The sequence below is a fragment of the Carcharodon carcharias genome, chromosome 11 (genome assembly GCF_017639515.1).
Source record: "Carcharodon carcharias isolate sCarCar2 chromosome 11, sCarCar2.pri, whole genome shotgun sequence".
Classification (NCBI taxonomy): domain Eukaryota; kingdom Metazoa; phylum Chordata; class Chondrichthyes; order Lamniformes; family Lamnidae; genus Carcharodon; species Carcharodon carcharias.
The window spans coordinates 62,531,305-62,546,576 of NC_054477.1; the positions used below are offsets into that span (position 1 = coordinate 62,531,305).

Genomic DNA, 15,272 nt, shown 5'->3' on the forward strand with positions numbered 1-15,272 from the left:
CTGGTGCCCAGGTCATTGCTGGATGGTCTATCCGGTTTCATTCCTTTTTGACTTTTCTGTAGTGGCTTGATACAATTGAGTGGCTTGCTAGGTCATTTCAGAAGGCGGTTAAGAATTACTCACATTGCTGTGGGTCTGGAGTCACGTAGGCTAAACCAGATAAGGATAACAGATTTCCTTCCCTAAAGGACATTAGTGAACCAGATGGGTTTTTATGACAATTGACAATTGTTTCATGGTCACTGAGAATAGATTTTAATTCCAGATTTAAAAATTGAATTTAAATTCCACCAGCTGCCACTGTGGGATTTGAACCCTTTGCCGGAGCAAAGTCTGGGCCTCTGGATTAACTAGTTCAGTGACATTACCATTGCGCCACTGACTTTTGTCAAACTGAGGGGTTCAGATGTTTATTGTAAACATCTGAAGTTGTACTATTATGACTGTTAACACGTGAACCTTTTAGATTGGATTGCAGCCTTGAAATCACTCCCTGGAATCATTTATCCTCTATTTACTGGCTACTTCAGCCTTGACAAATATTTGAGTGCTCTGCATGTAATGTAGCATATTTCACTCCAGCTAATGATTATTAATTGTCTGCATGTCTAAACATTGTGTTTTCTGATGGCTCAGTTGTTACCCAGTATACCAGTAAGCCATTAAGACTAGTTGGCCTCAGGTTCAATTCCTAGCGCAGCATTTGGGATACTTTATGTAACCGTACCAGCAGCAAGAGTTAGCACTTTCAGGTGAAATAAGGAGAAAATTGGAAGGAAAAATACATACTTTAGACTTTATTCACAGAAAACACATATCCTGGTAACCAGTGCATTTTATAATAATTGTAACTACAATTGCTATAGTCCTCTGTCATCACTGAAATTTATATTCCACATAGTGTGATGCTGGTTGCTCTATTATTTAAAAATATGCTTTTGTAGGCAAATTTTAAAACGTAAAATACCTGACTTTAGTTGCAGTTCATTGTGTATAGCTGCACATGTGTTATCTAGTATTTTGATCTGAAAATCATGAAAAAAACCTGGCAGGCCAGGCAGCATCTGTGGACAGAGAAACTGTTTTAACCTTTCAACCTATCATCAGAACTGGCAGAAGTTAGAGATTCAACAGTTTATAAGCAAGTACAAGATCAGACAAAAAGTGCAGGGGGGTTGAAAAGATGGAAAGAACAAAAGGGAAGGTCTGATATGGTGGAGGGCAGAGATGATTAACTGACAAGAGGTATGATTGTGTAAGACAATAGGGGATTGTAATGCATCACATAAAGAAACAGAAGGTGGCTGTAGAGGGGCTGTAAATGCCTACAGCAGAATAATTATCAACACCCACTGTCCAAGGTATCTCTATATTCTTAAAAATTATTAGTTTTAAATTTGTATTTTATAGTTCTGTAATGAAAGTCTAACAATCCATTTACATTTATGAAAGTTATCCAGAACAGCTAAGTTATAAGTACAACATTTAATGAGGTGAGAGATGTTGATGCAGATCTAAACCATATTGTTACAAATACATATGTCAAAGAGCTGTATGTTTTTTTAAAGAAATTGGAAGGACTTTGAGTTATTTGGACACTTTCTTGGGAACTGACCTGTTTTTTTTAAAAGTTATAAATTCACATTGGACTGTGAGCAAGCTGCCTTTTTCAAGAAGTCACATGACTTCAGCTAAATGACCAGCAAGGCATTTGAGGAGATGAGAACAATTTGTTTACTTGAACTTTAATTGCTGGAGAGGCAAAACCTACTGTTTTCAGGCTGCGAGGCCCCGGTGATTCCTGGAAGCCATCTGACTGAGATGAGTTTTCTGTTTTGAGCTTGTCTTTTGGATGCAGTTTTGGAAATAAACCAAAAAGAAGGTTGCCCAACTCGCGCTCTCCCTGCCTTGACTGAAATTCAGTGTAGTTGTCAGTTAGAGAACCTCATCTCAGTTTAACCTACTGGCATTTGGAAACCTGAGAAGCTGAGATGAGAGAGATCCCAAGGACATCAATTCTGCTCAGTTCTCCTCCACACTGAAGCTCCTTTGGAAAGTACTTCCAGACAACCACTGTGACCAGTAATCTGTTTTCGCATGCTGGAACACTAGATCAATAGTGTCAAAATCCTTTGAACTTTATCTTTTTTCATTAAGTTTTCCCATTGTCAAAAGGTGTATTTTTCGCTTCAGCACCAACCTCTGCAGTGGCCCTATATGTTTTGTCCTGCTTGTGTGCGTGCAGGATTTAAAGGGGTATTTGGTTGCACTTCCAGATTACAAATTATATGTTAACCAGTTTCTGCAATTTATTTTTTAAAATGAAGTTTGGTTTCATAATAAATCAATCAGCCTGAGTTTATTGAAAGAAGCCTTCTGTTCTGGGCCTAACAACAGCAACAGTAAATAATTGGCCATTTTGGTGATGAATTAAACATTTACAGTTATGGTGCAACCTGTGGAGTAGTTGGGCTAGTGAAAATCCTCCTGCCCTGGTCATAACAATATGCCTATTTTTATTTAATTACGGCCCTCTACTTCTTCAAACTTAAGTTACTAAGTGTCTTGTGATTTTCTAATTAATGTATTAATTTTGCTAGGTTTAATTTGAGAGTGCAGAAAATGCTGACATGAATGATTTGTGTCAGTATGATCCATATGGTGGTAATCTTGATGGACTATGTTGCAACATTAAATGATTCCATTGGGGGAATGGAAATTATTGATCCATTACGAGGCTGCTCTCCATGATTACACAGCAACACCCTGCATCATTTGTCATGCAATTACGAGATGTATATTTATTCATTTTAATTTTATAAAATATTGGATTATAGTTTTCTGTTGCATTAAATTCCATCAGAAAAGTAAAAGACCATGTGCTCATTTTGTTCTTTCTTTTAGTAAACTTTAACCATAGTAAAATCATTACTGGACAAAAAGATTGATCAAGGGGAAAATGGATTGCGAGAGTAAACTTGCAGGGAACATAAAAACTGACTGTAAAAGCTTCTATAAACGTGAAGAGAAAAAGATTAGCGCAGACAAATGTAGGTCCCTCACAGTTGGAAAAGGGGGGAAATTATAATGGGGAACAAAGAAATGGCAGAAGAATTGAACATGTTTTGGTTCTGTCTTCACAAAAGAGCAGAAATAATTTCCCAGAAATATTAGGGAAACAAGGGTCAAATGAGAGGGAGGAATTGAAGAAAATAAGTATTAGTAAAAAAAATAGTGCTAGAGAAATTAATAGGGTTAAAGGCTGAAAAATCCCCAGGGCCTGATAATCTACATCCTGGAGTACTAAAGGAAGTGGCCCTTGAAATATTGGATGCATTGATGGTCATCTTTCAAAATTCTGTGGACTCTGGAGCAGTTCCTACTGATTGGAGGGTGGCAAATGTAATCCCACTTTTTAAAAAAGGAGAAAGAGAAAAAACAGAGAATTACAGGCCATTTAGCCTAACATCAGTAGTGGGGAAAATGCTAGCATCTATTATAAAAGACGTGATAACAGAATACTTGGAAAGCATTAATGGAATTAGACAAAGTCAGCATGGGTTTATGAAAGGGAAATCATGTTTAACTAATCTACTGGAGTTTTGAAGATGTAACTAGTAGAATATAGATGGGAGAACCAGTGGATGTGGTGTATTTGGATTTCAAGGCTTTTGATAAGGTCCTACATAAGAAGCTAGTGGGAAAAATTAAAGCACATGGGATCGGGGGTATGGATTGAGAATTGGTTGACAGACTGGAAACAGAGAATGGGAATAAATGGGCCTTTTTCCGGATGGCAGGCATTGACTAGTGGTGTACCACAGGGATCAGTGCTTGGGCCCCATCTATTCACGATACACATAAATGACTTGGATGAGAAAACCAAATGCAATATTTCCAAGTTTGCTGACGAGACACAACTGCGTGGTGTTATGAGTGTTGAGGAGGATGCAAGGAGGCTTCAGGGTGATTTAGACAAGTTGTGTGTGTGGGCAAATACATGGTAGATGCAGTATAACGTGGATAAATGTGAAGTTATACGCTTTGGTGTGAAAAACAGAAAGGCAGAGTATTATTTAAATGGTAATATTTCGGGAAATGTGGATGTGCAAAGGGATCTGGGTGTCCTTGTACACCAGTCAGTGAAAGTAAACAGGCAGGTGCAGCAAGCAATTAGAAAGGCAAATGGTATGTTGGCCTTCATTGCAAGAGGATTTGAGTTCAGAAGCAGGGATGTCTTACTGCAGTTATGCAAGGTCTTGGTGAGACCACACCTGGAGTATTGCATGCAGTTTTGGTCTCCATACCTAAGAAAGGATATAGTTGCCATAGAGGGAGTGCAGTGAAGGTTCACTAGGCTGATACTAGGATGGCAGGACTGTCGTATGAGTAGAGATTGGTTCAACTGGGCCTGTATTCACTAGAGTTTAGAAGAATGAGAGGGGATTTGATTGAAACGTATAAAATTTTAACAGGGCCAGGCAGACTAGATGCAGGGAGGATGTTTCCCCTGGTTGGGAGTCTAAAACTAGGGGACACAGTCTCAGGATACAAGGCCGGCCACTTAGGGCTGAGATGAGGAAAGATTTCTTCACTCAGAGGGTGGTCAACCTGTGGAATTCTCTACCACAGAGGGCTGTAGAGGCTGGGTCACTGAGTATATTCAAGAAAGAAATTGATAAGTTTTTGAATATTAGGGGCATCAAGGGGCATGGAGAGAAAGCGGGAATATGGCGTTGAGATAGAGGATCAGCCATGATCATATTGAATGGCAGAGCAGGCTCGAAGGGCCGAATGGCCTACTCCTGTTCCTAGTTTCTGAGAGTTTAGAAAGAAAAATGCCTTGGTGAATTCAGTAAAACCCTAATGAACACAAGCATAATTCTGAATATTTTAGAATGGGATATTTATTCATAAAATGAATGTTTCTCATTCTCAGTTTGTAACATAGTCAAAGACCATACACTGCCTGAATAAATTAACTATTTAATCATTCCAGAGTTTCCAGTACCAAATTTGTACAAGAGTTTGAAACTGACTGCTGAAATCTTTAGCATTCTACACCGATGAGTCACAATGCAGACTTTTCTGAGGTGGATTTTTGTTTTAAAGGAAATATTTTTGAAAGATTTCTGTGTGGAGGTGAAAAATATTTTGGTACATTGGTAGTCAGATGCTTACAAGGCTACCTTGGTATTGTAAAAGTATAATATAGTGGACCCTTAATTCAAAGTCACTTAATTTATATTAATCTGATCAACTTTTTGAAACACCAATTTCCCACTTTGTTTTTTGCATTAATTAATTAAAACTATTGGATAATGTATTTTTAGTGCAAAAGACTGTTATGAATTATCAGGAGTAGATTATACTGACTTTCTGTCTTGAGGTTCATGGTATTAAGGGACTGTTAAGGTACTCAGCTGAAAACTAGGATTTATATTCCTTTCAGCATTCTGTTTGCCCTTCTGGCTTCTTTCTGCCTCCATGCTGTCCTTGTGAAAGCTGGTAGGCTGGGGTTTCATAACTGAGACCCTCAGTTGAGATGTTTTTTAAATTGAGAAAACTAAGTGAATGGTCTGGGAAGAGTGCCCTGCAGTCAGCATCGCGGTGAAGCAGTCTGGGAAGAGTATCTTGCAGTCTGTTCTTGTTGAAAATAACAAGACAGCACGAGAAAGTGGCAGAGAGATCAGAACCAGCACGAATGCAGGGAAGCTTCAAAAAGTGATGTCAGCACAAAGGTGAAAGCTGATTGGTGAATAGTGGGTAAGTGTTTTTCTCCAGTTTTTTTTCCAGTTTTTCTCCAGTTGAAAATAAATTAAGCTAAAGAAAGGTAAGAGTGCTAGATTTTATTTAAAGTACATCAATAATGTATCTTTATTTACTGTATTTAACTTAAAGTAAGGGTTTTTTTTCAACTTGAGGCATGACAGGGCAGTTCAATCCTGTGTTATGTACTGCCTGCAACATGTGGGAAGTCCTAGACACTCCTTGTGCTCTGGCCAACCACGTGTGCAGGAAGTGCCACCAGCTGCAGCTACTTGAGCTCCGGGTTTTGGAGCTTGAGTGGCAGCTGGAGGCACTGAGGTGCATCCGCGAGGCTGAGAGTTTCGTAGATAGCATGTTTTTAGATGTGGTCACCCCACAGCTTACGGAAGTGCAGACAGCAAGGGAATGGGTGACCATCAGTTAGAAGGAAGGTGTCAGGCAGGTAATCAGGAAATCCTCAGGGTGCATCTTGCTTGAGAACCGTTTTGCTGTGTTGGAAAGTGGTGAGAGTGACGGTTCCTCTGGGAAGTACAGCCACGCTCGTGGCACTGTGAGTGGCTCAGCTACACGGGGGGAGGAAAAAAGGGGAAGAGCAATAGTGGTAAGAGACTTGATAGTTAGGGGAGCAGACAGGCATTTCTGTGGCCGTAGACATGACTCCAGGATGGTATGTTGCCTTCCTGGTGCCAGGGTCAAGGATGTCATTGAACGGCTAAATGGGGAGGGCAAACAGAGAGAGATCATGGTACATATTGGTACCAATGTCATAGGTAGAACGAGGGATGAGGTCCTGCAAGCAGAATTTAGGGAGCTAGGAAGCAGATTAAAAAACAGGACCTCAAAGGTAGTAATCTGTAGATTACTTCCTGGTGCCACATGCTAGTGAGTATAGAAATAGGAGGTTAGTCCAGATGAATGCGTGGCTGAAGAGAGAATGCAGGAGGGAGGGCTTTAGGTTTCTGGGACATTGGGACCGTTTCTGGGGGGCAGTGGGACTTGGACAAGGCGGACGGGTTGCACCTGAACCGGAATGGGCCCAACACCCTTGTAGGGAGGTTTGCTAGTGCTGTTGGGGAGGGTTTAAACTAACTTGGCAGGGGGATGGAATCCTAAGAGGAGGTTCAGCAGGGGCAGATGCACAGCCAAAATTAGAAGAGGGAGCAAGTGAGTCTGGATGGCATATAAATTATAGCCCAGTTAAGGCACAAGGGAGTTTGGCAAGGTTGGATGATATTAATGCAAGGAATCTGATGAATAAGGCAGATGAGTTGAAGGCACAAATTAACACATGGAAGTATGATGTCATTGCTGTCACAGAGACATGGTTGAGAGAGGGGCAGGATTGGTAGCTCATATTCAAGGATATAGGGTCTTCAGGTGAGGCAGGGAAGGTGATAAAAGAGAAGGGGGTATCGTAGTATTGATCAAAGAATCCATTACAGCAGTAAGGAGGGATGACATCTTAGAAGGCCCCTCAAATGAAGCCATATGTGTGGAAGTGAAAACAAAAAGGAGCAATCACATTGCTGGGAGCATACTATAGGCCCCCAAACATTCAGAGAGAAATAGAAGAGCAGGTATGTAGGCAAATTTCATGAGTGTAATAATAATATGGTAGTAATAGTGTGGGATTTCAACTTACCCAACGTTAACTGGGTTAGTCATAGTGTGAGGGAGCGGAATTCTTAAAATGCATCCAGGAGATCTTTTTAAGCCAGTACGTAGAGGGTCCAACAAGACAGTGGGCAGCCCTGGAATTAATTTTATGGAATGAAGCGGGCAAGTGGTAGAGATATCAGTGGGGGAGCATTTTGCAGATAATGATCATAATTCTGTGACATTCAACGTTGTTATGGAAAAGGACAAGGATGGGCCAGAAATCAGAGTTCTAAATTGGGGGAAGGCCAATTTTAATAAGATCAGATATGATTTGGCCAGAGTGGACTGGGAGCAGCTACTTTTAGGTAAATCTGCGTCAGAGCAGTGGGGCTCATTCAAAAAGGAAATAGGGAGAGTACAGGGCCAACATATTTCAGTAAAGATAAAGGGTGGGACCAACAAATCCAGGGAACCCTGGATGTCGAGGGATAAACTGTATTGGATAAAGAGAAAAAGGGAGGCTTATGGCAGATACCGAGGGCTCAAAACGGTGGAAGCCGTACAGGAGTATAGAATGTGTAGGGGGGACCTTAAAATGGAAATTAGGAGAGCAAAAAGGGGCATGAAGAAACATTGGCAGGTAAAATACAAGAAAATCCAAAGTTATTTTACAAGCACATTAAGTGTAAGAGGATAACTAGGGAAAGAGTAGGGCCCATTAAGGACCATAGTAGTAATTTGTGTGTGGAGCTGGAAGACGTAGGTAGGGTTCTAAATGAACACTTTTTTTGTTGGTGTTCACAAGTGAGAGGGATGACATGGGTATCGAAATCAGGCAGAAGTATTGTGATATGATTAAAGAAATTAACATAGAAAGGGAGGAGGTTCTAAGTGGTCTGGCAGGCTTAAAAGTAGATAAATCTCCAGGCCCAGATGAAATGTATCCCAGGCTTTTGGGTGATGGAAGGGAGGAGATGGCAGGGGCGCTGGCAATAATTTTCAATATCTCTCTGGCCACAGGAGAGGTGCCAGAGGACTGGAGGACAGCCAATGTGTTACTGTTATTCAAGAAGGGAGGAAGGGATAAACCAGGGAAATACAGGCCAGTCAGCCTAACCTCAGTGGTGGGGAAACTATTGGAAGCAATTCTGCAGGACAGAATTAATTGCCACTTGGAGAGGCAGGGATTAATCAAGGACAGCTAGCATGGTTTTGTTAAGGGGAGGTCATACCTGACCAGTTTGATTGAATTTTTCGAAGAGTTGACCAGGTGTGCAGATGAGGGCAATGCATTTTATGTAGTCTACTTGGACTTCAGCAAGGCTTTTGATAAGGTCCCGCATGGGAGATTGATAACGAAGATCAGAACCCATGAGATCCAAGGCAATTTGGCAAATTGGATCCAGAATTGGCTGAGAGGCAGGAAGTGGAGGGTGATGGTCGAGGGGTGTTTTTGTGACTGGATGCCTGTGTCCAGTGGGGTTCCACGGGGATTGGTGTTGGGTCCCTTGCTGTTTGTGGTATATATAAATGATTTGGACTTGAATGTAGGAGGGTTGATCAGTAAGTTCGGGATGACATGAAAATTGGAGGGGTGGTAAATAGTGAGGAAGATAGCCTTAGATTACAGGAGGGCATAGACGGGCTGGTCACATGGGCTGATCAGTGGCAAATGAAATGTAATCCGGATAAGTGTAGGGTGATGCACTTGGGTAGGACAAACAAGGCACGGGAATACACGATGAAAGGTAGGATCCTGGGAAGTTCCGAGGATCAGAGGGACATTGGTGTTCATGTCCACCAGCCCCTTAAGGTAGCGGGACAGGTAGATGAGGTTGTTAAGAAGGCATATGGGATACTTGCCTTTATTGGCCGAGACATAGAATATAAGAACAGGGAGGTTATGCTGGTACTATATAAAACGCTGGTTAGGCCACAGCTAGAGTATTGTGTGCAGTTCTGGAATCTGCATTATAGGAAGGATGTGATTGCACTAGAGACAGTGCAGAGGAGATTTACCAGGATGTTGCCTGGGCTGGAGAGTTTTATTTATGAGGAGAGATTGAATAGACTGGGGTTATTTTCCCTGGAGCAGAGGAAATTGAGGGGGGGGACATGATTGAGATGTATAATAACATGAGGGGCATAGATAGGGTAGACAGGAAGGAACTTTTCCCTTTGGTGGAGGGATCAATAACCAGGGGGCATAGATTTAAGGTAAGAGGCAGGAGGTTTAGAGGGGATGTGAGGAAGAATCCTTTCACCCAGAAGATTCTGGGACTCTGGAACTCACTGCCTGAAAAGGTGGTAGAGGCAGAATCCCTCATAACACTTAAGAAGTATTTGGGTGTGCGTTTGCGATGCTGTGGCATACAAGGCTGTGGGCCTAGTGCTAGAAAATGGGATTATTTGTTTGACTGGCACAGACTCGATGGGCTGAAGGGCCTTTTTCTGTGCTGTAGACCTCTATGACTATGACCAAAAACAAAGGATACACCATGATTCAAAACAGGGGCATAGGACTTAAAGTAAGAATTTATTATTGGCCAACATAAATCACTCCTTGCATTCTGAGATGACTGCAATTGCTCTTTCGTTTTGCTACTTCCTGATATTCCTCTATCTTATGCCTTGACTAAGACCAGTAAATTGATGATACCAGTAAACCATGTCACAGAAGAAGCTGGGCCAGCTGTTGATCTTTTATTGTCTTAATCTAAGTACCACTTACAGGTTTTCTGTTGATCACTACAGTTGTTATCTAAACCTACGCAGAAAATATCTCCAGGAAAATGTAATTGAGTGTTAAAAGATGTTGCTTTTATTTGATTGATTAGAATATGGGAATTTTATGTTTCACAGGCTTTTACATATACAACAGAAATTTAACTGATATAGGTTTAGTAAGTATATGAGCACTATCCATTTGTTAAACGTTTGGTTTCATTATTATGACAAAGTGATCGTAGTTTATTTTAATAGTTACTTAATTCCTAGCTTCTACCCTCCTTTCCTGAAAATGTCATTCCTCACCCAAATAACCGCTCTTCATGGGCAGTGGGATTTTACATTCCCGCTGAAGTCAATGGGATTTATAATGGCTCACCACGTTTTATGGCCCCGTCCCTTCCAAAATGGCACCATAAAATTCTGCCCCGTTTGTGAGTCTTGAAAGTGTGTTGGCAGGCTGTTCAGTTGTAGGGGCATCCTAACTTTACCTGACTTTGCAGTTGTGATAACTGTGGTCCTGATAGAGTAGAGCAATTAAAGTTCCAGACAACTCCATCGCCATTCCATACAGTCAGGGGAAGTGGGTCTTAGAGTCCTCAATATTGGCTCTGAATCCCATGAAATCTCAAGACTTTAGGCCAGAGATAGGCAAGGAAACCTGCTGGTTATCACCTACCACCTTTCCTTAGCCGATGAATCAGCACTCCTCCATGTTGGAGAAAGCACTGAGGTATCAAAGGCATAGATTCTATTCTGGCTGGGAAATTTAAGTGTCTCTCACCAAGCTGGATGTGTCGTCAAGGAATAGCTGCCAGACTGGGATTGTGGCTGGTGATGCGAGAACCAACACAAGTCAATGGCCTAATTGACCTCGCCCTCAAAAAGCTAGCTGCGTTTTGCAGTGACATTATTGGTAGGAGTGACCACCGCACAACCTCATGGAGATGAAGTGCTGTTTTTATGCTGAGAACACCCTTAATTTTGTTTTGTGACATCACCACTGCGCTGAATGGAATGGATTAAGATACAATCTAACAGTTCGAAAGTGATAATCCATGTGGCGCCATGGGCCATTAGCTGCAGTTAAGTGGTATAACTGTCACAACCTGTACCTCATAACACTCCATATCCCTCATTCGCCCTTCCCATCAAGCCAGGTGATGAACCTTGGTCCAGTGTAGAGTGTAGAAGAGTGTGCCATAAGCATACCTGGGAATGATCTGGTGTTGGCACAACAAACTAAATGGTCTCCTCTTGATTCTATTTTTATCTGTCTCAATTTTAGTTTTAGCCCATTTTTTTTAGGAGTGTCTGCAATGAACATATTCAAAAATTGAATATTATATTTGAAGCAGTAGTGATATGAATTCTGCAATACTGTGGTTATTCAATCTGGGATATGAAGGAGAATGGATATTATCACATATATTAGGCTTGGCCTTAAAGATGGAATATTAAGAATAAGTAAAAGTAGACCTCTAAAATATAAAACTGGGGCTATGCAATAACAGACACACTGTTACCTCGTCAGTCTGGAATGCTTGGGACCAAGTCGTTTCTGAATTTTGAAATTTTCTGGATTAGAGAATTAAATTAGCCTAAGCACAAGTTTGTGAGCCAGGGATCATCGTAGATATAAATATTTACCTGAAACATAAACCAATGATGAGACATTATAAATAATTAATAGGAATTGTTTCACTTATCCAAATTCCAGTGATTTTTACTGAGCCCATGCCTTCTCTATTTTTTGCAATGCCCAAAAGTCAAGTCGTGAGTCCGTGAATTGCTTGGTTTGGCTCAAATAATTTCCTGATAACTGGTGTTTCGGAACAATAGATTTCTGTACTGAAAGGCTTACAATGTGTTTTGATTGGATTAGGCTTTGTCCTTTGATCAGCATGTGTTTGCGTGGGATCATTGGAAAAATATTGGGTACTTGAGGGTTATGGGGGGTGGCAGGAAGGTAGAGTTGAGACCACAGCCAGATCAACCATGATCTTATCGAGTGGCAGGACAGGCTCAAAGGGCCAAATGGCCTATCCCTGCTGCTAATGTTCCTCCTTAGAATTTTTCTTTCGATATAAATTAGGAACAGGAATAGGCCAATCGGCCCCTCAAGCCTGCTCCACCATTGAATAAGATCATAGCTGATCTGATTGTAACCTCAACTCCACGTTCCACCGACTCCTGTTAACCTTTGATTCCCTTGTTAGTCAATTTATCTACCTCTGCCTTAAAAAATACTTAATGACCTTGTCCCAGGGGAAGAGAGTTCTAAAGACTCACGACCCTCTGAGAGAAAAAATTCTTCTCATCTCTGTGTTAAGGGGTGTCTCATTTATTTTTAAACTGTGTTCCTAGTTCTAGTCCCTCCCACAAGGGGAAACATCCTTTCAGCATCCACCTTGTCAAGTCCCGTTAGGAGCGTAAATGTTTTAATTAAATCACCTCTCATTCTTCTAAGCTCCAGTGGATACAGGCCCAGCCTGTCCAACCTTTCCTTGAAAGGTAATAGCCCATTCCAGGTATCAGTCTAGTGAACCTTTTTTGAACTGCTTCTAACACATTTATATCCTTCCTTAAGTAAGGAGACCAACACTATACACAATACTCTAGAAGTGATCCTGCCAACTGTATCAAAACATCCCTACTTTTATATTCCATGCTCCTATTCCATTCCCCTTGCAATAAAAGTACCTGCACACTAACTTTTTGTGATTCATCTATCAGGACACTCAGATTCCTTTGTACCCCAGAGTCCTGTAATCTCTCTCCATTTAAATAATATGCTACGTTTCTATTCTTTTATTTCTATTGCTTTTCTATTGTTCTAATGTCAATTCTAATGCTTATTGTTCTAATAATGATTCCAATACCTTTTTATTGTTCGTTCTCACTTGGAAAAAGCCAAGTAAAAAGATTTAAATTTATATCAGTAGAGAATCTTCAGCATTAGCATCTTAATTGAACCTTTTTTCCTTCCATTATAGGCTCAAGCTAAGTATCAAAAAGAAGAGCAACAGAAGCAACTTAGACACTTACGCGGCGAGGACACGTGGATGTTACCAGAAGTGAATGAGCGACTAGAGGAATTTTCAGAGGTAATAAAAGTATTTTTATTGTATCTTAAATAGGTAACTGCTTGAATTAATTCCTCCTGAGGTGATATTGATTTACTACAATGAGGAAAGAACTGGAAATGGTCTGAGTTGTTAAACTAAATGTCTTCTTAAAAATGCGGCATGGATGATATTGGCATTGACGTTTTTGCATGAGCAACAATAATTTGCATTTTTATTGCATTTATCAAAAGGTAAATATCTCAAGGCATTTCATAAAGGAGAAAATAGACTATGAAGATTAATAATGAGCAAAGACAGATGGAGACTTTAAGAGCATTTTTAAGTTGGGAAGATAAATAGCAAAGACTTAGGAAGAGAGCTCAGCATAGCTGTAGGCTCTGTCACTTAGATGGGGAAATGCACAGGAGGTCAGATTTGGAAGCGCTTAAGTGATTGTGAAGGGTTAATTAAATACAACTATTTCTGATTTCTCTTTATAATACTGAAACTTTGCCCAGTAATCTTTCAATTAGAAGGCAGTTTGGTTGTCTCTTTGATATGTACAAATACTGTAACAAGTTCTGATGAAAGGTCCCAATCTGAAAAGCTAACCCTGTTTCTTTCTTCACAGACGCTGTTAGGCTTGCTGAGTATTTCCATAATTTTCTGTTTTTATTTTAGGTTTCCAGCATCTGCAGTATTTTGCTTTTGGTTATAACAGGACCCTGCAAGTTTGTAGATGCAAGTTGAAGGTGGCAAGGAATACCATTAACCTCACAGAAATAGAGATATCTGGTTAGGTGTCTGTAAAGTTGAATATGCTTGAATTGATACATAAATGGAAGTATGTGATGATCACCCTGGAAGGCAAGACCTGTTGAAAGGAATAATACCTAGGGTGATGGAAAAGTAATACACCTACTAACTGCAAAGGGAAGATCGTGCAAGCTTAAAGGGGATTGTAATGGGACAAGAAATAACAGATGGGGTCTAGATGAGCTGTAATTGGCAACAGCAGTATCATTATTAGCTGTTTGCAAAAGTGGGAAAAGTGGTTATGATCTAAAATTGTTGAACTCAGTGTTGAATTCAGAAGGCTATAAAGTGTTTAATCGGAAGGTAAGATATTGTTCTTTGAGCTTCTTTTGAGCTTCACTAGAGCCATGTGGGAGGCCAAGGACAGAGAGGTCTGAGTGGAACGGATAATTGAGATGCCAAGCAACTGATAGCTCAGGATCACACTTGAGCAGACTAAATAGAGGTGTTCAGCGAAGTGATCAGCCAACCTGTGTTTGGTTTCCCCAGTATAGAGGAGACCGTATTGTGAACAGTGAATTCAGTATATTAAATTTTAAGAATGACAGCTCTGGATCTCTCTGCTGTATCTGTGGCATCAGCCTGTTTTTCCTGCATCCAGCCTTGGATGCACTATTATTTCCTCTAGCTAAATATTGGGAAGACTGAAATCATGGTCTTTACTCCTGCTACAAGTAGCCCCTGCTACAAGTAGCCATATTCTTGTCCCAAACCCCAACTGCACGCATGTGATCATCTCCCGTGTTTGCATGAGTAGATGCTGCGGAGTCTGCCAGGTGACTGTCTTATGCTGAATCAATTCGTTTGCACCTTTCCAGCATCATATTCAACCTTGACCTGAGCTACTACACTCTATCCTCCATCACAAAGACCTCCCTGCTTCCACCTCTGTAATGTAACCTGCTTCCATCCTTAATTTATTGCATTTGCCACTAACACCTTCATTCATGTCTATGTCAGCTCCAGATGGTTACTCCAATATTTCCTGGTTGACCTCCTGATCGCCACTCTCTGTAAACCAGTTCGTCCAAAAGTCTCATCCCTTTGGTTCAAGGCATTCCCTCCCTCCCGGAATTACGATACAGTAAGTCCTCACTTAAAGTTGTGGTTATGTTCCTGAAAATCATGACTTTAAGTGAAATGACTTTGTGGATCATAATTCTCATAGGAATCAATATTAAGACCAGAGTTAGGTTTCTATGGACATTTCTCCCCTGGAAAAATTGATATAAAAGTTGAAACACTGTACCATTCATGTACAGCACTGTGCATTCCTTGCAAAATAAAATACAT

The 15,272-nt window shown here is 40.7% G+C and overlaps 1 protein-coding gene across 6 annotated transcripts in view; it reads left to right on the forward strand.

The window, feature by feature from the left end:
• cwf19l2 (CWF19 like cell cycle control factor 2) overlaps positions 1–15,272 on the forward strand; it is a 266,997-nt gene that overhangs the window by 31,930 nt on the left and 219,795 nt on the right. For all 6 annotated transcript variants that reach the window (XR_005944421.1, XM_041198939.1, XM_041198940.1 and 3 more), the window contains one exon: positions 13,092–13,202. Coding sequence is in view for 5 of the 6 variants with exons in the window: in XM_041198939.1 (XP_041054873.1) it covers positions 13,092–13,202 (111 nt within the window). In the remaining variant the exon portion in view is untranslated. The remainder of the gene's footprint in view (positions 1–13,091; positions 13,203–15,272) is intronic.